At 60.9% G+C, this 26,680-nt stretch overlaps 1 protein-coding gene across 1 annotated transcript; it reads right to left on the bottom strand.

Annotated features, from left to right (window-relative positions):
• Positions 1-473: 473 nt before the first annotated feature.
• Positions 474-26,249, bottom strand: GPC1 (glypican 1). Its single transcript, XM_036420662.2, has 9 exons — positions 25,557-26,249; positions 6,327-6,485; positions 5,431-5,822; positions 4,518-4,683; positions 3,831-3,961; positions 3,624-3,743; positions 3,396-3,529; positions 2,856-3,031; positions 474-2,519 (listed from the first exon to the last, which is right to left on the bottom strand). Exons 1-9 carry the CDS (start codon positions 25,720-25,722, stop codon positions 2,284-2,286), a joined length of 1,680 nt encoding a protein of 559 aa, XP_036276555.1. The 5' UTR covers positions 25,723-26,249; the 3' UTR covers positions 474-2,283.
• Positions 26,250-26,680: the final 431 nt, after the last annotated feature.

Below are 26,680 nucleotides of genomic sequence, written 5' to 3'. Positions count from 1 at the left end.
GCAGGGCTGGCAGCTTCGCCCCAGGGACCATGCAGCCTCGGCTTGCGGAGCCATGGTGGCTGGGGCAGTGGTTCCACTCTGGTGAAAGATGCAGGGCACAGCGGGACTCTAAAGCCAGATTGGATCGTCAGGACATGCCACCAGGCCTGGCCTCAGGACAACACTGGTCCCCCTGCTCCGGCTTCCTGGGCATCTCTGAGGATCCTTGGCAGGAACTGGAACTTCCCGGGCAACGTACGAGGGTGTGTGTCCAGAACAGGGGAGATGTGGATGGCAGAGGGGCCTGGGCCTTTTCCTTCTTCAGGGCACCATGTCCTCCTGGGGTGGGAGGAGGACACTCTGCAGCCTCCAGGCCACAGTGCTAGGTGCAATCACTTCACCTCCCAACAGGCCCTGAGCCCCACCATGCTGTGCACAGCCCGTGGGGATACACTTGCTGCTGGGCTGTGCAGGGAAGGATCACAGCAGCCACACAAGGTCTCCAGCCTTTTATTCATACAAGGACACAAGAACATATGTCACCAGCTGATACCACACGGCAGGACACAGCAGACTGGCCACTGCCTGGCTAGCCCTTCCAGAGATCCATGTGAGGTGAGGATAGCACAGGCCCCATTGGGTCATCCCATGCAGCACAAGAGCACCATCCTGGCACACCACATCACTGCCCAAATCCTCAAGTCTGGCTGGCCCTCGCCCACAGGGAAGGAGGTCCTGGGCCCAGTCCCCACCCCAACACTTCAGGGTTAGCATGGGGTGAGTGTGCCTGTGGACTGGGCTACCTGGTGGAGCTCAGCTGGAGGCCTGGACCCAACACACCAAGAACGGTACCAGGGTCCCTGACCAGCAGCCAGTGGCCTCTCCAATCCCTCAAGGGAAAGCAAAGCGGTGCTAAGCAGCCTGCTCAGGACCCTGGCACTGGCCAGGACGGCTGTGCCTGCCCATGCTGGCTCCGCATCCCCTGGGCCCTCTGGGCCCACCTTCTCCTTGCCTGAGCCCCTCTCTGGCAGGGTGCCAGGCCCCTCCCCAGGGCTGGAGGCAGCTGGGGCCCAGGAAGGAAAGCCCCCAGGCCTGTATGAACAGGGGGTATGCCCAGATCCTAGGCTCTCAGGAGGTCATATTTCAAAAGCTATTTGGGAGGAGCTGAGAAAGCTCCCAGTGAACATGGATGAGAAGCATCTGTACATGTCTGCACATCTGGAAAAGCCCTTAACTGTCAAAGCTCCCCCAGGCTCCCTGCAATGCCAGGGCTCACTGGCCCTGAGCTGAAGTTTCACCTACCACTCAGCATCCCTGTGGCCAGGTGATGGCCATGGGTTGCCTCCAGCCCTGGCCTATGTTACCCTGAGCTGGCCCCTGGCCCTGGCCCTGGCCCTGGGTGGGGACAGGAGGGAGGATAGGTTGCTCCTCCCACATCTTAAAGTCCCTATGCAGGCTGTGGACCCAGCCCGTGTGTGAAGCGAGGCTCACCTTTGCGGAGGGCCCCCGCTTGCTCTTCCTGGATGGCCAGGAGCAGCAAGCCCACCCACAGACAACTGAGTGCAGAGCCCAGGATGCATGGCTATGCCGGCTGCTGCTCACGGCACATGTGAGGCCTCCGCAGCTGGTCTTCGGCAAGGAGGTCTGCAGGGACCGGCAGCACCTTGCCAGACAGGCTCTCACCTGACTCCGGGTTCTGGGGGGGCCTATGGCATCACAGGGTGGAGGCCTGACTGCATATGAAGGGTTCGTGCATAATCTCAAAGGCCCTCAAGGTCTCAGGTGACAGAGCCCTGACGCCCTCTCGGGGATTCTTGGGGCACGGAGGGGTGGGCCCCACTTTCTGACATGGGGAGCCTCTAGTTGTCATGGAAGGAGGCAGAAGAGGAAGGCACAGGCTCAGGGTGCCTCCCCACAGGCCCTGGCACTGGTCGGTGATGGTGCAGGGAGCTGGGGAGAGGCTTGTGGGCAGACAGGGGCCCAGGAGGGAGGGCCCCCAAGCCTGCGTGAACAGGGGCAAGCTCAGATCCTGGGCCCATGGAAGGTCCCTGAAATACATGGCTTTTGGGGACATTGTTCCCGGCTGACCCGAGGACCTCGCACAAAATTAAGAGCCAGGGTGACGGCAAAGCCAGGCCTGTGGGGCCAGCGCCACTCACCCTGCCCTCAGTGCGTCACAGACAGCAGTCCCTTGCTGTCCCTCTCTGTCCTGCCCTGGGCCTCTAAGACGAGGGGAATTAAATATTGTCTGTTCGTGTTTTGGCAAAGTCAGTCCTTGGCCTCAGTCCCTGGGGCTGGGAGCAGTTACCGCCACCGGGGCCTGGCCGCTGAGAGAAGCAGGGTGAGGAGGAGGACCAGGAGGGCCAGGCAGGGCTGGGGACAGCCTGCGGCTGAGGTCTTCTGGCCCTCCCGCTCTGACAGGCCAGGGAGGGCGTGGGTCAGGGTTGTCCGTGAGCTGGAGTTCTTCTTGTTGACCCTCCGGCCGCAGATGTCTTCGGGGCAGCCATCCCCACTACCTGAGCTGCTGCTGCCGTCGTCACCTGGGGAGGAAAGGAGGCTCGGGCAGGCCAACCTCGCCATGGGACCCCAGGTGCAGTGTCCCTGCGTGTGGGCCTCCCGTGCTAGGTGGCGTCCTGCCCAGGGCAGCTTGCACTGCCTTGGTTTGCCAAGGCGGGATGGACATCCTGGCCAGGTCTCAACTGCTTGGGACTGGTAGAAGGCTGGGCAGCAGCAGTGCCCTCAGAGCCACTGGAGGATTAGGAGCTAGAAGGATCCCTCCCCTGCCCCTTTTAGCAGTGGGGTGGGGCTTCATGGCACTCCTATGGCCCTCAGCCCCCTGGCATCGTCCCCACCCCCAGCAGGTGCCTGGCCCTCACTGGCATCCTGGAAGTCTGCATCCTCGCCATTGTAGGCGCTGCGCAGCCGGTTGGTCATGATCTTCAGCTGCATGATCTGCTGGCGGATGGTCATGTCGGGCTTGGTGATGTCCACCTCCACCTCAGGGTTGTTGATCTGGTTGGCCAGGCCATCACCCATCACCTCGGGGAGATACCTGGGGCCAGGAGGGCAACCCAGGGTGACTGCCTGAGTCCCAGCAAAGTGGCACCACCCAAGCACTCCCTTCCTCCCGCCCAGGTGATGGCACGTCTGAGACCCCCCTCCCAGTGCCCTTCAAATGCCAGCGGGAGCCCATGAAGGCCCCATAGCAGTGGGTGTGGACACACTGCATGGTGTGTGGGGTGAGGAGTTGGCTTAGGACAAGGATTTGGCCCTCGTCCCAGCTTTCTGTGTCTGCTGTGTGCCCCAGGTCAGGCACGGCCCTGTGCACCACACAGCACCTAGTGCCTCAGGTCAGACTTTGGGCCCACTGAGAACTCACAGGAGGGATGACCTGTGGTCAGCCAGGCGGCACCTACCGGCCCTTGGCCATCCCGTTCCAGCAGCGGTCGTCACTGGAGGCACTCATGGCCATCTTCTCACTGCACAGTGTCCCTGGGAGGCTGATCCAGAAGTCCTGGGCGTCGCGGAGCTGGGTTTTGGCTTCAGAGACCTGCAGGACAACAGTCAGGCCACTGGGGGCCCTGGCCCTGCCTGCACTCCCCTCCCCCATCCCCTAGGGCTGGGCCAGCTGAGGGACCACTCACCAGCCTCGCCAACATGTCTACATATGGCTTCTCCTGTAGTGCCAGCTTGCCCCGTGGCCGCTTCTCCTCAGACCCTGAGCTGTGAGGGTTCACCTTGGGGTTCCCGCAGCCCTGGATGACCTGGGGGGAGACCACAGGGGTCCTGGAGGGGCACGAGGCCATGTTTGGGACACCCCTCCCATGCTGACCACACCCTCCTGCCCGCACCTTGGCCGTGAGCGTGTCTCTGTTGTCCAGGAGGGCATTGATGGCTTCCGCCAGCCACAGATGCACGCTGCCGATGACGATATCTGAGCCCGCCGGTCCCCAGAACTTGTTGGTGATGAGCACCATGGAGTCTGGCACAGGTGTGGGCACACACAGGCAATTTGTATGTCTGCATGCTGGCCCACCTTATGTCAATGCGTGCAAGCTCATACATGTTGACATGAACATACAGCACTGGCCTACCACATGTCAGTTCAGGTACATGTCAGCTCACACATGTTGATATGGATGCATGCTGGCTCCATATATGTATATATCAGTGCATGTGTGTCGGCATGTGTCCTTGTTGACTCACACCATGCTAGCACATATGCATACCAGCATGTACATATTGTCCCACTACATGTTAGCACATGTGCATGCCAGCTGACCCACATATCAGCAACATGCATGTTAGCTCATGCATATGTTAGCCCACTGTGTCAATACATGCTGGCATATGTGCATGTTGGGGCATTTGCCCAGTGGGGAAGGGCAGGAACTATGACTCCATAGGGCTCCCTCCCACACAACTGCCTATGTCACACCATCCAGACATTTAGAAGGAATCCTTGCCCCTTGACCCCGAGGACCACCTGCCTCCCGGGGCCCTGGCGGTGTTGGCAGGTGGTGGCAGAGAGGGCTCACCCAGAAGGTTCCTCCACTCGGCGTCCAGGTCGGCCTGGTTGGCCAGGCAGCCCTTGAGGACGTTGCGGCAGTAGTCGGGGCAGGGCCGGGCGCCGGGGACCCCCAGGCAGTGTGCGCAGTACAGTAGCTTCATGACGGCCCTCGAGCACTCAGGGCCCAAGGGCACCTGGAGAGCCAAAGCAGCCTCAGCACCTTGTGGTGGTGCCCAGCCCCCCAAGAAGCCCCAGGGTAGGGGCTCTGGATGGTAGTCAGGTGGCCTCAGTTCTGCTCCAACCACAGTGGGGCCTGGCCTGGCCCTTCTCGGGGATCCTGTCTCTTCCCGAGAGGATGCTGGCCATGGGGGCACTCACCCCGATCATCACTCCCTGGCACACTGTGTCACTAACCTTCCCAGGGAAGCCTTCCTGGAATACAAGTGCCATGCAGATGAGAGGACCAGAGTCAGGGCCGAGGGGTGACTTGCTAAGGACCGCAGCTGGATGGGGAGGTGGCTTACCCCCAGGGCTGTGTGGTCTGAGACGAATGCTCTCCCACACCTATTATCAGGCGAGTCTGACGTGGGCTGCCCAATGGGGCAAGGCACCCGCGGTCTGCCTGGCCTTGGGCCCCAGCCTGCTCTGGCCTCCTGTCGCTCTAGTCTCCTGTCCTCCTAACCTCTTTGGCTGGATCAGCATCAGCCCTAGACCTTTCTTGCTTTCCTTCCTGCCTGACATACCCAGCCTGGCCAAGGACTAGACAGTGGGTGGGCTGCCCAGAGTGGAGCTCACATCTTCTAATGTGCTGTTGGAAGGTCCCTGGGCAGCAACCCAGGATCAGGAGGGGGCCCAGGGGCCCAGGAGGCTGAGATTTGAAACAGAGGGGCAAGGTTTGGGTCCCCAAGGGGCTTCTGAGAGCCCTAGGCAGCGGGGCGCACCTGGGCCACCTTCCGGACCACGTCGCCAGCCACGCCCAGGCCCTGCACGAAGGAGCGTGCGGCCACGAAGGCGCGGGTGGCCCTCAGGCGCAGCTCGCGAGGGGCATCCCCGAAGGGCCGCAGGGGCTCGGCCTGCTTGCCCAGGCAGTCCAGGTAATCATCGGGCAGCAGCAGTTGAGGGTGCAGTTGCCTGAAGAGGCGCTCAAGCAGGCGGGCCCAGAACTCAGCCAGCGCGTCCTCCAGGTGCAGGTTGGCTCCGCGGTAGTAGAGACGCAGCTCCGCGTACAGGTCCCGAAAGGCCTTGGCGTTTTGTGTGTACAGCTCCCCGAAGGCGCCGGGGAAGGAGTCCTGCAGCGTGTGCTCCGAGTCATTCAGCAGATGCTGGAAGTAATCTGGGCATGGGGAGGTGGCCGTGAGGTCCCCACACACAGGGCAGACCCAGGAGGACTGGGTGTTTCGTTCACGTCCCACCCGCCCCACCAGGTGCTTTCTCTGAGGCTCATCATCCGAGGGAAGGATAGCGTGGCCGACCCAACAGGAACAGGTGGGCTCTAAGGAGCTGAGGCCAGTTAAAGCTGGCCAGGACCAGCAGGCACGTGGAGATGACCTCGGGGTCTCTGGCTCCCTGAAGTCTGTGAGGCCAGCTGTTGTGGACAGGAGTCCAGGAGCTGGGATCCACAGGCCTCAGCCAAAAGCCAATCAGGCCCCTAGATCTCTCTGCTCAGGCTTGCTGCCCCATCCCTCCAGCACTGCCCAGTGCCTTCTCCTTCCACAGAGATCTCAGTTCAAAGGCTACTTCCTGGTAATCCACCTCACCAAGTGAGACCCCACCCCCCCAGCTCCTCCAGGACACTGGTTCGGTGTCCTGCGGTCCCTGAGCCCTGGGGCTCACTCACCGTCGAAGCTGCGCAGCTGAGCTGCCAGTGTGGCCTGCAGGGTGTGGCTGCTGTCCAGGAGCGCAGTCTCCAGCTCAGCACGGCTGCGGTTGGCCAGGTTCTCCTCCATCTCGCTGGTGCAGCAGGTGTAGCCCTGGGGGCAGATCCGCAGGTGCTCACCTACAGGTACGGGGAAGGGGGTGCTGTGTGAGACAGAGGAGGGGTGGGAGGCTGGGGGGCATGGGCCCAGGCTGAAGCAGCCATGGGACCAGAATTGGCCTCAGGCTGGTGGGGTCTCCTGGGCAGTGTGGATGGCAGGCCCCAGAGTGTGCACAGCTCAGGTGCCGGTGCCTGGGTGAAGGCAGGATGGGGCCTGAGTGACCTGTGCAAACCCCAGCCCATCCTTTGCAGGTCCTCACCTACAGGCCCTCCTGGCAGAGCCTGGAGGGTATGTGCACAAAGGAGGGTGCAGAAAAATGAGCCTAGGGCATGATGTTGGGCGTTATCCCCACCCTACTGCCACCATGCACTGAGGAAGGAGGGCCATCCAGGGGTCAGGAGCAGCTCAAGTCACCTCAGCACAGAGTGGCCTTGAGGTCCTGTGTGTGAGGTTGGGGATGGGCTGCCAGACTCAAAGCTCACTAGAGGAGGCTTTCAGCCTGCCTAGTGTCCCTTGCCTGCCCGGGCCCAGGCTGAGGATGGGGAGTGAAAAAGGGATCCTTGAGGGGCAGGCAAAGCAGCCTCAGCCTCCTCCCCCAACACCACCTGGGGTTCAAGGCCCCACTGAATAGCAGGCCTGGGTGGACCCAATCTACTATGGGATGCCTGGTCACAGACAGTTCTGGGCTGGCCAGAGGCACTGGCTCCAAAGGGTGCAGACTACCCAGGTCAGGACAGGCTGGGGAACAAGTCTGCTGGAGGGCCTGATGTGAGCCGTCCTCGTCAGCAGGACATGTACCCTTCCAGTGTCTGTCCCCCTTCCTGCACCCTCAGCGGCCCATCACCCCTCCTGCCGAAGGTTCACAGCAATGCCCTGTTCAGTTTCCCTGGCTGGCCAAGAACAGGCTGAGTCAGCACAGCCTGGCAGGAAGTGTCACTCAAGGGAGTGGGAACACTGTACCTTTAAAAACGTGCTAGTCCCGGTTTTATAACAACTATGGTTTTGAGGTGGATGCTGGGATCCTATTTCAGAGACCAGGAAACTGAGACTGGCAGAAATTAGGTTTCGGGACCAGGCGGCTCAGGCTGCAGGTCCCCGCACCCACTGGGGCACCCAGAAGCCCCACTGGCCTCACCCCCTACTTACAGCCCCCTTCCCAGCCCACTCACTCCCCAAAGGGCTGGTGCCGGCCTGGGCTGGGCTGGAGTGAAATGCAGGCAGGGTCTGTCCTGGGCATACATTGGGTGGACCAGGGGCTGGGGGTCCCCTGTGCACAGCTCTGGGGTGGTGGCAGGGCTTCCAGGGTCCTGAAGGAGTCCTGAGGTGGGCAGTCCCAGATGGCCTGACGTCAGCACCTGGCCCAGGGCGTGAGCTGGACAGAATCCTAGGCAGGGGGAGGGGATAGCCTGGAAGTGATCCCAGCAGGCCCATGTGAGGGGCTGTGGCCCCACCTTGGGTCAGTGCTGACAGACAGATGCATCAAGATCACCTGTGTGCCCACACCTTGGAGAGCCCCAGGCCCAAGGAGGTACAAAGTCAGGAGTCTGGAACCTGGCCCCCGGGGTGAGTAAGGCTGTTCAGGTCTCCTGGGAGCCAGCTGGAATGAGACATGCAGCCTGGCTCCCCAGGGCCTGGCAGAGAAGAGGTGCCCCATCCCTGTCCTCCTTCCATGGGGGAACGGGCACTCCCAGGCAGGGAGGGGTGGGACATAAGCACTTTCCCAGCTACCACCCTTCCCTCTCAGCTGCTGTCGCTGACTAATGTGTGGACCAGGACCCTGGCCAGCAGGGGCAGGATACAGAGCCCAGGGCCCTCTCCCCAGGAGTGCCAGACGGCAGAGCAGGGAAGAGGGTAGAACATGGTGGTGGAATGGGGTTGTGTGCAGCCAATTAGGAGGAACCTGAACCCCTTACCCCATACTGACCAGAGGATCCCCATCCTGCCAGCCTCCCCATTAACAGGGACCAGGAGAGCACCCTTTGGCACCTGCTGCTAGGAACCACCAGGCTCCTGGTGGTGCTGGGGGCGGAGGTGAGTTGGGGGCATGCCCTGGGGGAGAGTTGCCAGCCTGAGCTCAGCTGTGAGGGGTACTCAGGCCAGGCTGGCTGGGTCCTGGAGCAGCGGGCTCTTCGGATATAGCTCTTCAGACGAGTGGGCTGCAAGGGCATATGCACTTGTGGGCCAGAGGGGCAGCAGCATCCTGGGCTAGCTGACCTCCCTCCGGAATCGCCCTGGTGCCCCGGTGGTCACCCACCCTGTCCTGACATCTGACATTTATGTAGACAGCAGAGAGAGAGGCTCCACAAGTGAGTACAAAACACCAGACGTGGGGAACTCTCTCAGGGAAGGCTCTGAGGGTTCCTTGGCACTGTTAGCCCACCCGCCACTCACAGGCATGAGCTGGCCCCACGGCCTTCCTGGCCACCTCGCCCAGCCGCCAGTGACCTGCGCTGTCCCGGTAGCCCCAGCACAGCCCCCGTCCCTCCCTCCCTCCTCGGACACACACGGGAGTGAAGACACGGAGCCAGAGCTCGGGCACCGGCCTGAGGCCCCCAGGCAGGCTGGGCTGAGGCGGTCCTCCCAGCCTGCTCAGGGCAGACTCAGCAACTGGCAGTCATGGTGCGAGGCTTTACCATTCCCTACGTCCAGCTCTGGCCCCTCTCGGCCTGGGTGTAGGTCACCCGTTGGCCCTGGACATCAGGTTGGCAGAGGTGGGCTCTGCAGGGCACCCCCTTGCAATGCAAGCCTGCCCCTCCTGGTCAGAGCCAGGTAGCGCCGGAGGGTGGTCTCCCAGAAGGGATGAGCTCCCTGACCTTGGAGGTGTGCAAAGCAGACTGAGGGATTCTCCACTTGCCATTCCAAACCTTGCTACTCCCAAACACCTACATCTTCTCTCAGCTCAATACCTGGAGAAGCGTGAGGACCAGCGCAGGGGTCTAGTCCTGCTCTCCCCACAATCCACTCTGAAGTCGACCTCTCTCGGCCACACTAGTCCCCCCGACTTGGCCTTTCCCTCCCCACTGACCCCTCCCGGGGCCCTGAGGCTGCTCTCTCAGCTGGCCAGCGAGCCTCCCACCTTTCTGCCAGGTCCCTTTGCTAGGTTCTTGACAGCTGGCTGCATCCTTCCAGAACTCTCCCTTCCCTCAGTCTTTTGTTGTTTTGTGTGTGGGGGGGGAGGGGGGGAGGAGAGGAGAGGGCTGTTGTTTCAGACTGCCCATCCTGCTCCTCAGTTAAGTACCTGCACTGGCTTCTCTGGCTGGGGTTCAGACCTCCCCGCCCATCTTTGGCTTCTCCTTACTATCCTCCCCACCCCATCAGTCTGTAAGCATCACACCCTCCTGCCACCTGCTGACACAGCTCTCAGCCCTCCTGTCTTAGGGCACTGACAGCCTCCAAAAAGTGTCCCCATCCCCCAGGGGGATGATGGTGCCATGCCAAGCCCATCTCTCCAGAAGCTTCCACGGCTCGCTCGAGTGTGCAGACTTCTGCTCAACCACCTTTAAAGCCACATCCCAGATGCTCTGCACCCACTGACCCAGCCACCGAGTCTAATTTGGGGCGTCTCTGGTATGGAAAGGCAGGCAGGGCCCCTCCCCACCTCCCCTCTACTCGGTCCTGGACCCCACAGCAGCCTTGGATGGCTGACTTCAGCCAGGGGTGCAGAAAGCTTCCCTTAGCAAAGGCCTTTCTCTGGACAACTGCCCCCCGCCCACTCCTGCTCCTGGACCCCACCCAGCACCAGGATCAGCCGATCCTCCTGGCACATCCACCTGCCTGCTGGGCGGGAGCACTGGACAAATGATGGAGGTTCCCTGCCCACTGCCCAGCTCCAGACATTCTTTCCTTATCTCTGTCTCCCCCCCCCCCCCCCCACACACACACACACACCTCACCTTTGGCCCCGCCAGTCCCCATGCTGCTGACAGCCCCTCCATGAGGGTGGCCTCAGACCCACCTGGGAGAGGACATTTCTACACCCCCCCCCCCCTTACTAACACATCAACAGCGGCAATAGCCCCTCCCCCTCAGTTTCCAGCACCCTTCCCTGCCCCTCACCCACCACTTCACCCACCACCCAAAACAAAGCCCCTCCAACAGTTCAGCCAAATGACAGCATCACCAAGGAGCCCCTCTGCCACCGATGCGGAGCCTCCATCACACAGTGGGACCTGCAGACTCATCTACGCTGGGTAGGAGGGGTCCTACCCCCAGGACCACCAGAGGCTCCTGCTGCCGGAGACTGGCCCAGGCTACAGGCAGTATTGCGGGCAGCCTAACAAAGGCCGGGTGGCCCTGGTCGCCAGCGCCGCGGGAGTTCCAGGCGCCCAGGTGCCGGCCACTGGCCACAGGCTGGGTACGGAGGACCGCATGCCCCGGAGCCAGAGAGAAGGCGAGGGGGTCTAGAGTCGCGGCTGCGCTCTTGCGCAGGGAGAAGGGGTGCTGCAGGGAGAAGCGGGTGCTGCTGCAGTGGGCGCGGTGGCAGGAGGCGGAGGGCAAGCCGGACTGCGGCAGGGCGGGGAAGGCGGACGCCGTAGGGGGCTGCGGTAGGCAGGGGGAGGGGAGGAGAGCGAAGCGATTGGCAGGGAAGGGGCTTGCCGCAGTGGGTGCGGCAGGCACAGGGAGGGGGTGGCTGGGAAGGGAGCTTGCAGGAGCTGCAACACTGGAAGGGAAGAGGGATGGGCTTGACGGAAGAGGAAGGGAGGCTTGATGCAGCAAGGGGGCTGCTGCAGGCTGCTGGGGAGCAGAGGAAGGGGGTGAGAGGTGGCGGGACACTGCGGGGATACTGGCGCAGAGGGCCATGGGGGCGGGGTAAAGACGGAGAGAATGGTCGGAGAGGGGATGCAGTGAGGATGGAGAGATCCAAGGAGTGTGGAGAGAGGCGAGCGGGCTCATGATGGGAACAAGGGTGGAGAAAGGATGGGGATGCAGAGGGCGGCCAGGATGGGCTATGGCAGGGTGAGGGTGTGGTAGCATGGGCTGCGGGTGGGGCTGCGGAGGGGGTGATGGGACCAGAGGGCTGGAGAGGATGGCGAGGAGAGAGTGAGGGCGCCTTCGGATGGGGATGCACTGGAAGGCGGAGATGGAAATGGCTATGCGGTGGATGGTAGGCTGGGGCCCGGGCGGGGTCCCCAGCTTGGATCCCAGCTCCGTGGACGCCTCCCAAGCCTTGGCCCTAGAACCCTTCCAGGCGGCGGCGGCGGCGGCGGCGGCGGCGGCGGCGGCGGCGGCGGCGGCGGCTGCAACTCCAAAGGCGGCGGCGACGATGTTCCCGGGAAACGCGCGCGACTCCGGGTGCTGGTAGATGGGGGTCTAGAGGTCCGGCGGGAAAGGCGGAGGAGCAGGGCCTGGCTTGGAGTGCTCGGAGGAGAGAAGCCGGAGCAGGCCAGGGCGGGAAGACTAGGGATCAGGACTCTGCGACCGCGGCCAGGGCAGTGCCGCAGCCGCACTGGCGCGCACGGCGAGGGCGGCTCCTCGCGGGGACGCGCCTCCTCCCACAGCCCCGCCCGCCGCGTTTGCGCCACCCAGGCTGCCCCGCGCCCCCGCCTGCCGCCTGCCTGGCAGCAGCCCACAGCCCCTGGCTTCTCTCAGCCCTGTGACTACCAGGTGCCCACTGGGGCAAACAGCAGAGCCCCTCCTGGTGCTGCTTCCCATCTGGCTGGAGGCTAGGCCCTTCCCCCCTCTGACACAGCTGGCACAGGGTGACCCATGTTCAAAGGACCCAGGGTCCATTCAGGGATGCTGAGGCTGGGGGGTGGGTGATGTCAAGTTTCTCTCCTGGATGGAGAGTGGCAGTGACCACCTGGGAGTCCCCTCTCCCACTGACAAGGACCAGATCCCCTCTGCTGTCTGGGTGCTCCAAGGCCATCACCAGTCTCCCGACATTCTTGGGCAGCCTATCCAATCCACCAGTCTCTCACTTCCACGACCTGGGCCTCCATCCCGAGGTCCTGGACCTGCTTCCCCTAGGAAATACTAAACCCCACTTAGCCACAGTCTCCCCTGGCTCAGCCCCCACCTCCTGGGTCACCCTCCCACACCTGGGCCCCTCCCTGGACCTCATGATGGTGCCCATCGATACCCTCCACACCCTGTAGCCCCAGCTCTGGCCTTGCCTTCACTGTGCCTGCCAGCCCCACTGAAGAAAACCTCCTGCTGAGCCACCCTCCCCTCAGTGCAGCAGCCCAGTGTGTGTACCCCCTCAGTCAGCCTGCACGTGGGGACACGGAGAGACTTGCTGAACAGGATGCTCTCAAGCAAAGTGCCCTCGCCAAGGAAGGACACAATACCCAAGACCCTGGAAGAAGGGTTTTGCCAGGTGCTCTCTGCGCTGCCTGGCTCCTCCTTAGGAGGTACCAGGTGAGGCGGTGGGCCCCATGAAATGTGGGCCTGGTCACAGCTCTGGCTGAGAGGTGCCCCCCCCCCCCCCCCCACTTGCCTCTCCACAGCTGCTGCAGGGTTCAGGAGTAATGCTGTGGCCTCAGGATAAGTTAGGGACCCAGGGGACTCTGGGTTTGCACCTGTGACCCCAGGTTTTGGAGAGGGTCCTGGGCCTGAGATGCTCCTTAGACACCTCACCCCCAAGCCAAGCTCAGCCCTGCCCAAGCTGTGCTGTGGGGGGCACCTGTCAGGAACAGGTCTACATGCCCTCCCCTCATAGCATTCCCATCTAGCTCTCCCTCCCCCCACTGCTGAGGAGGCCCTGAGATGGACTGGTGCTGGCCCTCTGCCTTGTTTAAAGGGGACATCCTTTTACTTGCAGAGGGGGCTGCTGCAGCTCGGATCCTCTCACCCACGATCCCCACAAAGATGCAGTGCAGGCCCATCCATCCACCCTGAGAATGCCAAGCAGGCAGAGCTGGGCCAGAACACAGAGAAGAGCTACCAGTGCCACCAAGGGAGCCTTCAGGGCAGGCCTCCAGGCAGGCATGCCAGCCCCTGTGCAGTCACCCCCATTTGCTGCTTGGGCTAACGCCTCCATTTCACATGCCCTTCCCCCTTGCCCCGCCCTCTTTCAAGGCCCAGTCACTCTCCTCTCCTCCAGGAAGCCTTCCCAGGACCCTCTGGCACAAAGCACCAGCCCTCCCTTGCAGTGTCTGAGTCCTGACAGGAGGCAGCACTGCTCTGCCTGCTGTGGAGTCTCGCCTTCCCTTCTCTGGATTCTGCCCAGCACCCAGGCCAGAGCTGGCGCAGCATAAACAAACATGTAAATAAATAGAACCTTTGCCCAGTGCTGGCATTTAAGGAAACAACACAACACTTTCATTGCCCCAGAAACAGTCTTAGACTTCTCCCCAGAAACTGGCCCCTCCCTGGCCCGGGACCCCTCCCCAAAGGTAGCATGACAACCAGCAGTGAGGCTGTGAGGGAACCTTCAGGATACGTTCCCACCCCACGAGGGGTCTCTTCCTGTCAGAGGCCTGGCCGAGGTCCTCCCCACTGAGGTGGAGGGCTCCCTATGTGCTATGCGAGGGTCTCAGCCATCTCCAGGTTTCTGAATCATTTAATCTTCACAGTGATTCCTCTTTCCTCCTCGAGCATAACCGAGCCAACCAAGGCAGCTAAAGTGGCATGGGAAGTCACTCAGCTTAGGGACAGGGCCCAGCCCAGCTGGATAATCCTGGCCTCCCACCTATTCCTTGGATTCCAGTCCCAGGGGAATTCCTGAGCTGGCGGGCAGACATCTCCGCTGAGCAAGTTGCTGATGCCTCCTGGAGAGGCAGGCTCTGGCAGGAGGGCTCCTGCCACTGACTCAGCATGGCCACCCAGGCAGCAGGCCATCTCCAGCATGCACCCAGCTCTAGGTGTGTGGGTGCCCAGCAGGGAGCCCAGCCCTGCAGGCAAGACTGGAGGAGGGAAGGGGGGGAGGAGGAGGGGGGACTACAGGTACAGGACAGGACACAGTTAGATGGGAATTTCAGAAAAATGATGCATTATCTTTTAGTGTAAAAGAAATTGGCCCAAAAGAATGGAAACTGGGGCTTCAACAGAACCTATACACCCCTGTTCATAATAGCATTATTCACAAGAACCCAAATGTGGGGGAAATGGGCGTCCACTGATGGATGCATGATTAACAAAATGCAACTTGTCCACACAACGGGAATTACTCAACAAGAACTGAAGCACTGACACGCTACAGCCCAATAAACCTAAGAAACACCGTGCCCAGGGAAAGGAATGACACACACCGTGAATTCCACTAGTGTGAGGGTGGGCGCCAGGGACTGGGGGAAGAGAGGAGAGCAGCTGTTTAATGGGAACAGTGAATATGCTTAATGCCACTCAACTGTGTAACTAGAAATGGCTAAGGGGGTAGATTTTGTTATGTATATTTTACCACCAAAAAAGCAAACAACCTCACTCCAAACATTTGGGATATACTTATACTAAATATGAGAGCATATTTATGCTAAAATTTATTTGTTGTTTATTTGAAATTAATTTCAGGATATATACCACAGAATTATTCAGTTTGTCTGGAAATTCCAATTTAACTGTATCCTGTAGCCTTATCTGCTAAACCTGACAGCCAGTGGTAGAGTATGGGGAGAACCCTGACTGGAGTCACACAGGCCCCCATCGTCACTTGTGGGCACACACACATGTGCACCCATCCCGTGGAGTCACCCTGCTTGCCCGGCTCCCTAGAGGTGGGACCTGCTGTGAGTCCTGGGGGCAGGTAGGAATGTGAAGACCATCTTATTCCCTGGCTTCTCTAGTTCCTCTCCTTGGGATGGTCGAGCTGGAGCACCATCTGACTAGGCCAGGTCTCTAAGGACTCAGGGATCTGCTGCCCTAGGTACCATGTCTTGGCCCCTACCCTGCCCAGCTGCTCTCAGCAAGCAGAGTGGCACTGGGACCCCATACAGACAGCCCTGGGCAGTCAGACCTACAGCAGATAGCTGAAGGGATGGAGCCACCCCATACCCAGAGAGAAGCCAGAGTGACAATGACCAGGCCCATATGACTCCTCTGAATCAGGCTGCCAGATCCCCAGGCTCGACCACAGACTGACCACATGTGGGGTCCCCCTGACACTGTCTCCTGTCCCCCTCTCACCTCTCCACAGGCCCTGCAACATCTTCTGGGGCCTTTGTCCAAGGCTCCAGTCTAAAACCCAGCTGCTATTCTCCAAGGCCCCCGAGAACCCCTCCTGAAGGTGGCAGGGCCCTGTGCTGAGGGGAGTACTCCCTCACTGTGGGCCGCTCCTCCAGGAGGGGCCTTAGCCAATCCTTCCCCAAATTCTTAACTTCCCAGGGGCAGGGCCAGCCAAGCAGGAATAGAAACACCATGGATGGCCACACCCTGGAAACAGCAGTGGGTGCCCAAGGGCAGTCCTTCCCCTCCAGCCTGGACTTCCCTCAAGTCCTCACACCCACAGTATGGCTCCTCAGCTCAGCCAGGTGCAGGCTGGACCCTCCTCACCAGCAGGCGCCTTCCCCACAGCCGCCTCTGGAAGAGAAAGCGGGCTGTCTCTCCAATAGCTGCTCCCGACATGGCACTCTGGGTAGCATGAGTTCTGAGCTGGCAGGCAATGAGCAGCCCACTCCACAAGGCAGGCACTGCTACCTACCCCAATTCACAGAAAAGGACATCGGTCACAGAGCAGTTCAGCAATCAGCTCAAGGTCACACAGCCAGTGAGTGTCTTGGGAATGCCTGAACTCCACAGGCTGGCAGGGTCTTAGCAGGGCAGATGTGGGCTTTCTCTGGGGATGCACCTCTTTTCTAAGATGACTGCCAGTGAGAATTACTGGCCCTGGGCCAGGGCATGGCCTGCCAGGTAGCCCAGCAGGTGGCCTCCCTCAGAGCTCCTCCCTCCTTCCTTTGGCTCTGATGCTACGTTCTCAGAGCAGCCCTCCAGCCTTTCCTGCATTTTATTTTTGTTAATCCTCACCCGAGGACATTTTTCCATTGATTTTTTTTAGAGAGAGTGGAAAGGGGGGGGGGGAGAGAGAAAGAGAGAGAGAGAGAGAGAGAGAGAGAGAGAGAGAGAGAGAGACTGAGAGAGAGAGGGAGGAATATTGGTGTGAGAGAGATACTACACCAATTGGTTGCCTCCTGCATGTACTCTCCGACCAGGCTGATTGGGGTGGAGTGGGGGTTGAGCCTGCACCGAGGTATGTGCCCTTGACTGGAATTGAACCCATGACCCTTCAGTCCATGGGCTGATGCTCTAGCCACTGAGAAAACTGGCTATGGCCTTCCCTACTTTTCTGTGCATGTCAAATGCTTGCCAGCAAGAAGGCCACAGCTCACAGCAAAAGCACTTAAGCCATGCTTAGAGCTCAGCCCCCTTCCCAGGTGGGGAGGGGTCTTGCTCTACAGCCAGTGGTGAAGAGGACAGAGAGTGTGATTGCAAACCCCATGAACTTGTCTTAATTCACACGTTATTTCTCTTCTAATTAACAAAAGTCACGTGTGGTCACTGGTCATTGTGGACAGCAAAGCCACAGGTTGTGAAATTTCTGATTCTTGTCTGATCCCTGTGCATTGTTTGGGGCTGCATTTCAGCACAAAGAACAGCACCCAGCACACAGTAGGAGCTCTAGGAACACCTACTGAGTGTTTCAGACATGACCTTTCCTCGTCCCCATCACTCTACCTGTCACTGGTCAGGCTCCCACTTGGCCCCAAATGCCTGGAGACCTTTCCTACTCCTGTCCTGTTCCCAGGCTCCTTGGGTGCAGACACTGGGGCTCCACCAGCTATCTCTGGGCCCAAGCCTGTGGACCCCTTCTCAGAATACTGTAACGAAGTGCAACATTATGCAGAGGATCACGAAGGAAGCCAGGAGCGGTGTGGCAGTTATCAGAGTACCATTATAAATGTGACCTGGGGCCACAGCGCTTTCCTGCAGCAGGTCTCATGCTGATTAGAATCTCAGAGCTGTGGCAAGTGTAAGTGGTGTTTGGAGCCATCTGTTACAAAGGTGAAGGGACAGGGAAGGCTCAGCGGTTCCTGTTGGTGACCAAGTCCCAGGCACCGAAATGCCGCTGTGCCTTGTTAATAGTGACAGGAAAGGTAGCTTTCAGTTAGATATTAGGAAAAACATGGAAATATAATATTTTCATTGGGGTGTTAGGTCATTCCAAGGGAAGATGTCAAGACACCTGGAATGTCCTGTGGGTAGCCTCCACCAGGCCGAAGAAAGGGATCAGGGATGTGTGGCTGAATTATTTAAGAGTCTTGTCCCTTTAACTTCTGTTGGTCCAGTGTGTCCTACACTCCATGACAACTGGAAACACCAGTGAGTGCCTGAGCCAACGCTGGCAGTGGGTGGCATCATCTTTCTCCCCAGAGCCTGGCCGTGGTCACAGGAGGGTGGGGTTATTTCTCCAACCCCCAGAGCCGGGAATGTGCACCCAAGGCCCCAAAGGCTTGAGGATGTACTCGGACGGCACATGTGGCTCACCAGGCCCTGATGGCTTCAGGTGGCCCTAGGCATTGAGGATATGTTTAGACACAGGATGGATCTGAATGGCCACCCCAGGCCCTGACAGGGGTCCTCAGAGTTGGGGATGTTGTCTGAAGGTGTGCACAGGCCACATACCTCCACAGATTTAGGCATTGATTGATAGTGAGCCCAAAACATGTGGCCCCAAGGTAGACTCGGGGCCACAGTGACCTCCAGGTGTACCTGCCAGGGCCTTGCTGCCCACCTCGGAGGGAGACATGCGGGTCTGCAGCCCAATCCAGGTGTGGAGGAGACAGTGCCTGCTGGGCCCTCGACTGCTGGGTTCAGGAGGGTTTGGCAGCCCCAACTGAGTTTCTCACTAGATTCTCATCTTCCAGGAGGCAGGGACCAAGGCGTCTCATCTGTGTGTCCCACAGAGGTGAGCACATAGTGGGTAGAGGGATGGGTGGGTAGGTAGATGGATGGATGGATGGGTGGATGAAAGGATAGATGAGGCTCCTGTACCTCCCGACCTGGCCAGCCCTCCCTCTGAACTTGGGACCACACATCCAACACCTTCAGGACAGGTCATGTGGATGCCCCGAAACAAGGCAGGCATGCATGGCCTTGCCCTCACCCACTCCTCCTCCCAGTGCTGGCACCATCACCTGGTGCCCACACCACACACTTGGGGCAAACCTGGGCCAGGGCAAGAATGACTCACTCAGCAAGCAGGTGGCGGGGCCTGGCTTGGGCCATTGAGGTAATGAGGGAGAAGCCACTTACTTGATGGATAGTGCTCCAAGCCCTTCTGGGACTCAGTTTCTCCACCTGCACACTAAGTGGTTAGACCAGATGGTACTCAGTGTGCCCTATTGACACCCCCAATCCTGTTCACTCTGGGAGTCTTGGAGGAGCCTACAGGCAATGGGCCATAGGAGGTCAGGGCTTGGCTGAGGAGGCAGGGTCTGGGACCGAGGCCTTAGCGAGCTCTAGGGTACCCCTGGCAGATGTAAAGAGGGGAGGAGATGAAGGGACCCAGATCTGGGGCTCCTGAAGGACCTACCCTTACCAGTCCCAGACCCTGCTGTGGCTGCCCTGTCCACCGGCTGGGCCCTGGGCCTCGTCTGTACCCAGATTCCTGTGCTGATGGCGGCCTGCCTCGAGATACAGCTGGGTGGTCTTCACCTAGCACCAGCTCCGAAGCACTGCTTGCTGGTCTTCTGTCTGCCTCCTGGCCTCCACCTGGGTCCTCAGGCCAGTTTGCAAAAAGCCTGGTTCCCTCCTCTGTTGGTCCTATGTCTTCTGAAACACAACAGGGGAATCGGGCAGAGCCCTGGGCCTCTTAGGGGCTTAGGTCAGGGCAAGTGGTGAGGAAATAAGATTGATGGAGCCCCCTGGGGCTTCCCTGTCACCCAGCCAAGCCCCAGAACCCAGGGAGCATTTAGCACAAATGAGCAGCAAGCTTCCCCATGCCGCCACGTGCCTCCCTCCTCTCTCCCTCTCCACACCTCGCCTCTGGGCCCCTCAACCCCCTGCCTGCCTGCCTGAAGTCCACCGGGGGCTCAACCACCTGGGGCTCAACGCCTGTCCTGCACACTATGTCCCCTGCTTGGAGGCCCTTCTGCTTGCAGGTGGGGACCCTGAGACTGTTCAAGGCACAATCCTAGACCCACCTAGGATTCCAGACACCGGCATCACTCCTGATCCCCACGAGGGTCCTAAGGCTGGCCCTTCATTGCCCACCCTGGTTCCCAGACAGGCTACAAGAACTGTGGGTTGGGCCAAGTTACCAGGCTCTGAGCATCTATCAAAGTGAGTGCCACCTCACCCGCAAACACTATGACAGGAATGGAGAAGCTGAGACCCACAGGGGCAGGGCGCAGGGCAAGGACTAAGCAGCAGCACAAAGCCTGAAGCCTAGGCCACTCAGGCCAGGACTGTGCCCAGAAGCCTTCGGGTGGGCCTGGGGATGCTCTGACCACCCTGCTATCTGACACCAGGCCTGAGCCCCTGGCTATCTTCCGGGGTCACCATCATTAAGTTCTCAGTGGCCACAATCTCCACCCACCACCCACAGGAAGAGCCTCCCCCATTAGAATCATGGGCCCTAGGACCTCTGAAGGCAACCTCCCTTGAACATGGGGTCCTTGCAGATGGAACTGGTTAAGATCAGGTCATACAGGAGTTGGGTGAGCCCCTTTGATAGGACTGGTGTCCTTATTTTCACAAAGAGAGATCTGGAGGCAGACACAACGTGAACACCATGTGAAGGTGAAGCCAAGGAAGAAACACCAAGATAACGGCAGCCTCCAGAGCTGGGGAGGCCCTGCACCTTGATCTTGGCCTCCCAGCCTATGAGCTGTGAGATAACACACTTGTGTTGTGTAAGCCGCCTGGCCTGTGGTGTCTATTCTGGCAACCTGGGGAAGCTGCCACACTCCCGACCCCTGGCACCTGGCCCAGGCCTGGCACAGGGAGGCACTCAGCATACCTACTCCCCAGACATGGGGAGCACCTCAGAAAGTAGAGCCTGCAGGGTGCATGTGTCGGGGATGCCTGGGGAAGCTGGGAAACAGGGCCAACCCCCAATGGAGGAGGCATGAGGAGGGCCCCGTTGGCGGAAGGGGGTGCATGTGCCAGGAAGGTGGGCCAGCCAGGAGCCGGCAGGAGATGATGCTGAGGCCTTAGGCAGCCTAGGGGAAGGAGAAAGGTTTGCCTGGGACTCCCAGAAGCTCCTAGACCCACCTAGGATCCCAGAATTCCTGCCTGGAGAGACTAGGTGTGAGCCCCTCACACCCAGAGTTTCCCTGCATCCCATTGCCTGACCGGGCTGGAGGCCTAGCGTCCACTGAGTGGGAAAACAGGCCAGCTTGCCTCTCACCCTTGGCTGCCATGTGCTCCCACCTGGGAAGGGGGAGGGGCCTAGAGAAAGGAGGGTGAAAGACTTCAGCATCCCCCCCACTGCACCGCCCCCACTTCCATTAGACATCAGGCAGCTGAGGGCACCTGCTCAGGCCTGTTCCTAAGCACACACAGGCAGGAAAGTCTGCCAGCTGGCATATGGATGAGGAGCTGGGAGCCGGGGTGGGTGGCCCTGGGCTGGCACCCTCACCCTCCTGGGTTTGTGGGCAGTAACCTAACCCCACAGGGCTATGTTGGCAGTTAGACATGATCGGGGCTGGCACCTGGTGCCAGGCATTATTACATGGGCAGGGGCTGGGAGCAGGCAGCCGGCCTGACGCCTTCCAGACCCTGACACGGGTCTCAAGTCTTGGTGTAAAATCCCCCTGAACCAAGTCTGGCCTCGGGGAGGAGGATCTGGCTTCCAGTAGAGATGTCCAACTTGTCACTACCCAGGCAGGTCTAGGACTGGGCAGGGCAGACACTGGTGTCAGGTGGTCTCAGCAAGCTCCTCTCCCTGCCTGTCTCTCCATCTAGGCCAACCCTGTGCCCATGTGCATGGGGCGTGAGTACGCCCACACACCCACTGTGCTCTCCTCCTGGCTCTGAAGCCCAGCCCATGTGTCCCCAGCCCCTCTCCAGGAGGCCTCCTTAGCCTGTAGGCCTGCCAACCACAGGCTGGCACTGTTTCTAATTAGTGCAGCCAGTGAACCAACAAAATGACCACCGTCTCCTAGGCTTGCCTGCTCCTGCACAAGAAATTTGTCCCATGATTCCCTGGGGACTTGGCCCAGCATGGTGCTTCTCCTCAGGTGGCCAAGAGCTCACAGCCAGGACATCCTTTCCGTACACCTGTGTTACCTGACTCAGATCCCTGGTGCTCAGAAGCAGCCCTGCTTAGCAGGATTGGAGCAGCAGGCCCCAGGGCCACCGAAGAGCAGCCTTCACTGTACGGGCACCCTGGGGCAGTGGGGGGAGGCACAGGACAGCAAGGCCCAGCTATGGGTCAGGATGGATGGGGGCAGGTCTAGGACAGGGAGGCTGGGCAGGGCTGGTGCTAGGAGGAGTCTTAGGGGAGAGTTTAGACTATTCTGACACAATCTAAAAATCAGAGCCAACAATAGAGTGGTCTGGCTGCAAGCCCCCATTTCAGGCCTCAGGACTGGGACTGGGCAGCCACTGATGCCATAGGCCTTAGGTCAGCAGACTGGCTCTGGACCTCAGAGCTCCACGTGCACTGTGAAGGGAGTAACGTGGCTCATTTGAGCCTCAGTTTCCACAGGTGATGCACTAAGACCCTCACCTGTGCACTAGCTAGACCCAATTCCTTGAATCTGGCTCACAGTGAGGGCTTGTCTCAAAAGCAACAGACACACTGTCACCTGGGGGTCTGGGTGACCCCTCCAGACTCCAAGGAGGAACAAGGGGGAAAACGCAGCCTGGGGTACCCACCTAGTGCTCAGGCAGCATGTTCCCCCTCCCACACCCTTTCAGGGATCGTTGAGACTATTACCATTGTCACACGTACAGAAATAGGCACAGAGCTGAGCGGGTGGGAGGACAATGTGGCAGGGCCTGCATCTGAATCTAGGCCCAGGGGACACCCCACCTCTCGGAGGAGCAAGCGATGTGTCCAGCACAGAGGCTCCAGCAAGGGACCCAGACCATTGCATCAGGCAGGTAGCCCTGTCAGATCCTGGTTCCCATTCTCCCCGCCGCCCCCTTACCCCTCTAAGCCCCGCCCCCATGCTGGGGATGATGAAACCTCAGCTCCTTGAATGGTGGAGGGAGTGAGGAAGAGCCAGAGGCACAGACCACCTTGAAGATCCACGCCAGGCACACAGTAGGCTTCTGCCTTCTGAACAGGATGGGGAACACAGACTCTCTGGTTTGGGGATAGGCTGTGTCCCAGGTGGCCTGCAAGAGCTCCAGTGATCATGGCTGAGGGACAGACTCAGGGTGGGTTCTAGGAAGTGTGGGGAATGCCCAGGGCTTCTGAGTACCCCTCCACAGAATCTGTGTCCCCACCCAGTCACGTGGTCAGAGTGGACACAGAGAAGCAAAGGTTTCTGCTAAGGGGTCTGCTGATGCTCACCCTTACTGGCAGGCAGTCCCAACCCTGGGGCAAAGAAGCAGTGGCCAGGTCTCATATGGCACTGAGGGTCCCATGCCCCCACTACGCAGAGTCTGGCACACGGCAGGACACGCATGAGTCCCCAGTGAATGTTGACCTAGACCCTCCTTGACACCAGGAGATGGACCAGGTTCTGCGGCTACAACAGGGGAGTATGCAGACCCGTGCTCCCTCACCCCTGGACCCCAGCGAAGGGTCAGAGAGACACACAACAAATTGTGCCAAGCATCAGGAGGCCAGGCAGGTGCTCAGGAAACATCTGGGGACCAGAGGCAAAACCTGCCAGTGTGCATTCGTGATTCAGCACCACAGAGGGATCCAGCCTGGCCCTGCTCACAGCCCTGGCTTCCGTGCAGCACTCCGGCCAGAGGGAGGGCCACCGGGGCTGCGTGCCCCCAGGCCTGCATCCTCCCCTGTAAAACGGGCTGACAGCAATCTTCACCACCACTGGGACCAGCAGTCCCCAAACCCACACAATCTTTTCTTAGAGCCCACCACCACTTCTGCTCCCTTGGGCAGAGGCTGAGAGGCCACCCCAGACCCACGGCTGCCCTTCCTCCCCTCCAACCACAGGGAGCACCGAGTCTCCATCCTGCGTGACCTGGGCCAGCTGAGTGGGTCGCCAAGCTAGAGAAGTCTGGCTGTTGCCCTGCAGGAGAGGGGAACTATGTATATAGCAGAGCTCCCTCAGAACAAGCGTGCTGCCGAGGGGCCACCAGAGGGCAGCCGGTCCACGGAGGACCGGCTGAGTCACAAGGAGCAGGAGGGGAGAGGACTGGTGGCCGCTGCCTTGGGAGGTCAGTTTCTTTCGTCCCACGTGGCGCTGGCTCTTTCCTCAGGGCTCCCAGAGGGCACTCTGGAGTTGCAGAACTCTTGGGGGAGGGGGTGCGATTTGGAGAGGGGACCTTGCAAAGCAGCTCTCCTGATGGAGGAGCCATGGGGCAGTGGCAGGGAGGTCATGGTCGCTGGCATTCCAGACCCAGAGGAAGGTAGTTCCCGGGAAGCCTTGGCCTGGGCAATGCTTGGACAGCTGCTGGGTCACCACACTCCCCGGGCTGGATGGACAGCGCCCCACCTCCACCCATCACACTCACAGCAGTGCACTTTGCTCATTCTCGTCCTACTCACTGCATCCTCCAGCCCACTGGGGGGGACAATACCCAGGCCTCCACCCCCACCTGGGCCTCTCCAGTTTCCCAGTTCTCTCCTAGCCCTTGGCAGCCACCCAAACCTTGCCACTCTGTCTCTCGGCCTAACTAGGATGGAGGCCTGCGGATTCGAGCAAGTTTAGGATGGCCCCCAAGGACACAATGGCTGAGTGGGAGTGGACATGTGGAGGAGGGCAGTGGAGAAGGCTTCTGTCCAAGATTTGGGACTGGGTGGGTGCAGAGACCCTGGTGTCTGGGGAGGGTCCAACAGGAAGGCCAGGGACATCCAGGCAAAAGTTCCTGTGTGTGTGTGGGAGGAGCCGGAGGTGGAGCAGGAATCAAACTGTGCAGAGGGTCTGCTGGCTCCGGGGGCAGGGGGAGGGAGGCAGCCCCTGACAAGGACAGGCAGGTCAGCGCAGGAAGGTCCCTCTTGGCGGGGGAATCTCTCAAGGCAGCCTTCTGTGTGCCCACCCTTCCTGGGAGCCCCTCAGCCCCCAGGTAATGAAGAGCCATAGACACCCCCCCCCCATACTGATGCACTCCCCTCTCGTTATTCCTGTGGACGTGGCTGGTTCATGTCTCACTCCCATCTCACTGTTTGAGTATGGCCCTTACCTGCCTCGCCCACCCCAGTCTGTGAGGCACATGGACCCAGGGCAGTTTGATTTGAGGATGAAGTCTGGAGTCTGGGAAGTCCTTAGTACACTACTCCATCTCTCACCCTCACAGGCATTGCCTCTGCAAAGCTCCTCAGAATCCAGTAGGGAGGGGACGGGCAGGGCTGTCCGGCAGCTGCCGGGCTGAGGCCACCTGGGAGGGCCCATGCTCTTACAAAGAAAAGTCATGGCCCCTGGGTGAGATCCAAAATGCTGGCCACCTGAATCTGGAATCTTTGGGAAAGGGTTCAATGTGCTAGGCAGGCAGGCATGCCAGGTGGGCACAAGTTTCAGGGAAAGAATCCCTGGCAGGCAGCATTCCTGCTCACCAAGGCAGGGTTCGCACCCCCACCCCCACCCCCACCCCCACCCCCACCGCCTTTAGGCAGCCTTTGCTGGGGATCCCACGGGGATCCCCAGCCCACCCGGGGGCACCTCCCAGAGTTCCTAGCCCCAGGCCACAGTCAACTGCGCCCCAACAGCCCACTCCAGCCCCGCCGCCGCGCTGGGCCGAGCCAGTGGCCGCGGACGCCCCGCTGGAGCCCTGGCCGTGCAGGGGGCACCGTGCCGGGGGCGTCCGGTCACCGCCCTGAGAGGACAACTCCACGGGAAGGAGCTGGTGAGCCTGTTTGGTGCTGGTGGAGACCGACCGGAGCGCAGGAGACCAGATGGAGGGATGGCGGCAAGGGCTGGGAGGCGAGGGCCCGAGGGGATGCGGGCGAGGGGCGGCGCAGGGAGGTTACTCGGAACTCGGCGGCCGGACACAGGCGGCGGGATTCGGGCACCCAGGGCGAGTGGCCGCGCAGGGCCGACGAGGGTAAGCAAGGTCCGGGGCCCGCAGCCCTCACTCACCCGAGATCTCCGCCTGGGGCACATCACTGAGGCTGAAGCCCTTGGCGCCGTAGATCTGGCGGACCTCGCTGCAGCTTCGGCTCTTGCTGGCTGGGTCCCCGCGGGCGCAGGAGGCCAGCGCGGCGGCCGCGCACAGCAGCCACCAGCCTCCGGCCCGGAGCTCCATGGTGGGGCCGCGGCGACCCCGGTCGCCTGCCGCCGCTCCTCTCTGGGATCCGGTGGGGCCCGCGCAGCCCCGGCCCGCGAAGGGCAGAGCCAAGGTCCCGACACGAGGCTCGCAGTCGCAGACGGCGGCGGAGACAACAAAAGCCGGAGGCGGCGCGGGGCGCGCGGGGCTCGCGGACCGGCTGCTGGGTCGGGCCGCCCAGAGCGCAGCGGGCGAGCGCGCAGTCCCGGCTCGGCGCCTCCCCCGGCCCGGCCCGGCCCCTCGGCGGCCGGGGAGAGAGGACGGGAGGGGAGTGCAAGGGAGGGGCGCGAAGGGTGGGAGGGGGAGCCCTGGGGCGGGGCGCGGGGTGCAACCAGGGCCACCCGGCGCTCCTCTCTTCCCCGAGGACTTGGGGGCCCAGGGGCTCTCGTGGACCTGACCCCTGCGTGAGGGAGGCGGCGGCAGCGGGGGAGCGCGCCGGCGTGTCCGTGGTTCCCCCGAGAGCGGCCCCCCACGCCCAGCGTCCAGCACCCCGGGCAGCAGCACCACCTGTGGGGGCGGGGCGGGGCGGGGGCGCTGAGGCAGGGCTTCCCCCGCCGGACGTGACATCACGCCTTCCACGCGCCTATCAGGGGCCTCCCCGCCCCCAGCCGAATTCAGCATCCCTCCAATCCTCCGAGTCCCCAGCTCCTGTCCTGCTGTCCTGCACTCTGGCAGCGCGCCCCCTGGCCAATCCCGCAGCGCCCCGGCCCCCTCTACCCGCCGTCCACACCTCCATCCCCAGCCTCCCTCCCCATCTGCACCCCTTTGCCACCCTCGCCCCTACACCCTGCTCAGCTCTAGTCACACCTGGCGTTTTGGGGGAGATGGGGGCGGAGAGGGGGGACGGTCTCCGCGGGGGGAAACTATCCAAAAGACTCCACCCAACCCTCTCCTTGCTCTATAGGAGGCACGAGCCGAGTCACTTACTTGTTGGAGG

The sequence above is a fragment of the Pipistrellus kuhlii genome, unplaced genomic scaffold (genome assembly GCF_014108245.1).
Source record: "Pipistrellus kuhlii isolate mPipKuh1 unplaced genomic scaffold, mPipKuh1.p scaffold_m20_p_7, whole genome shotgun sequence".
NCBI classification, from domain to species: Eukaryota; Metazoa; Chordata; class Mammalia; order Chiroptera; family Vespertilionidae; genus Pipistrellus; species Pipistrellus kuhlii.
This window is presented reverse-complemented; position numbering and strand designations above follow the sequence as displayed.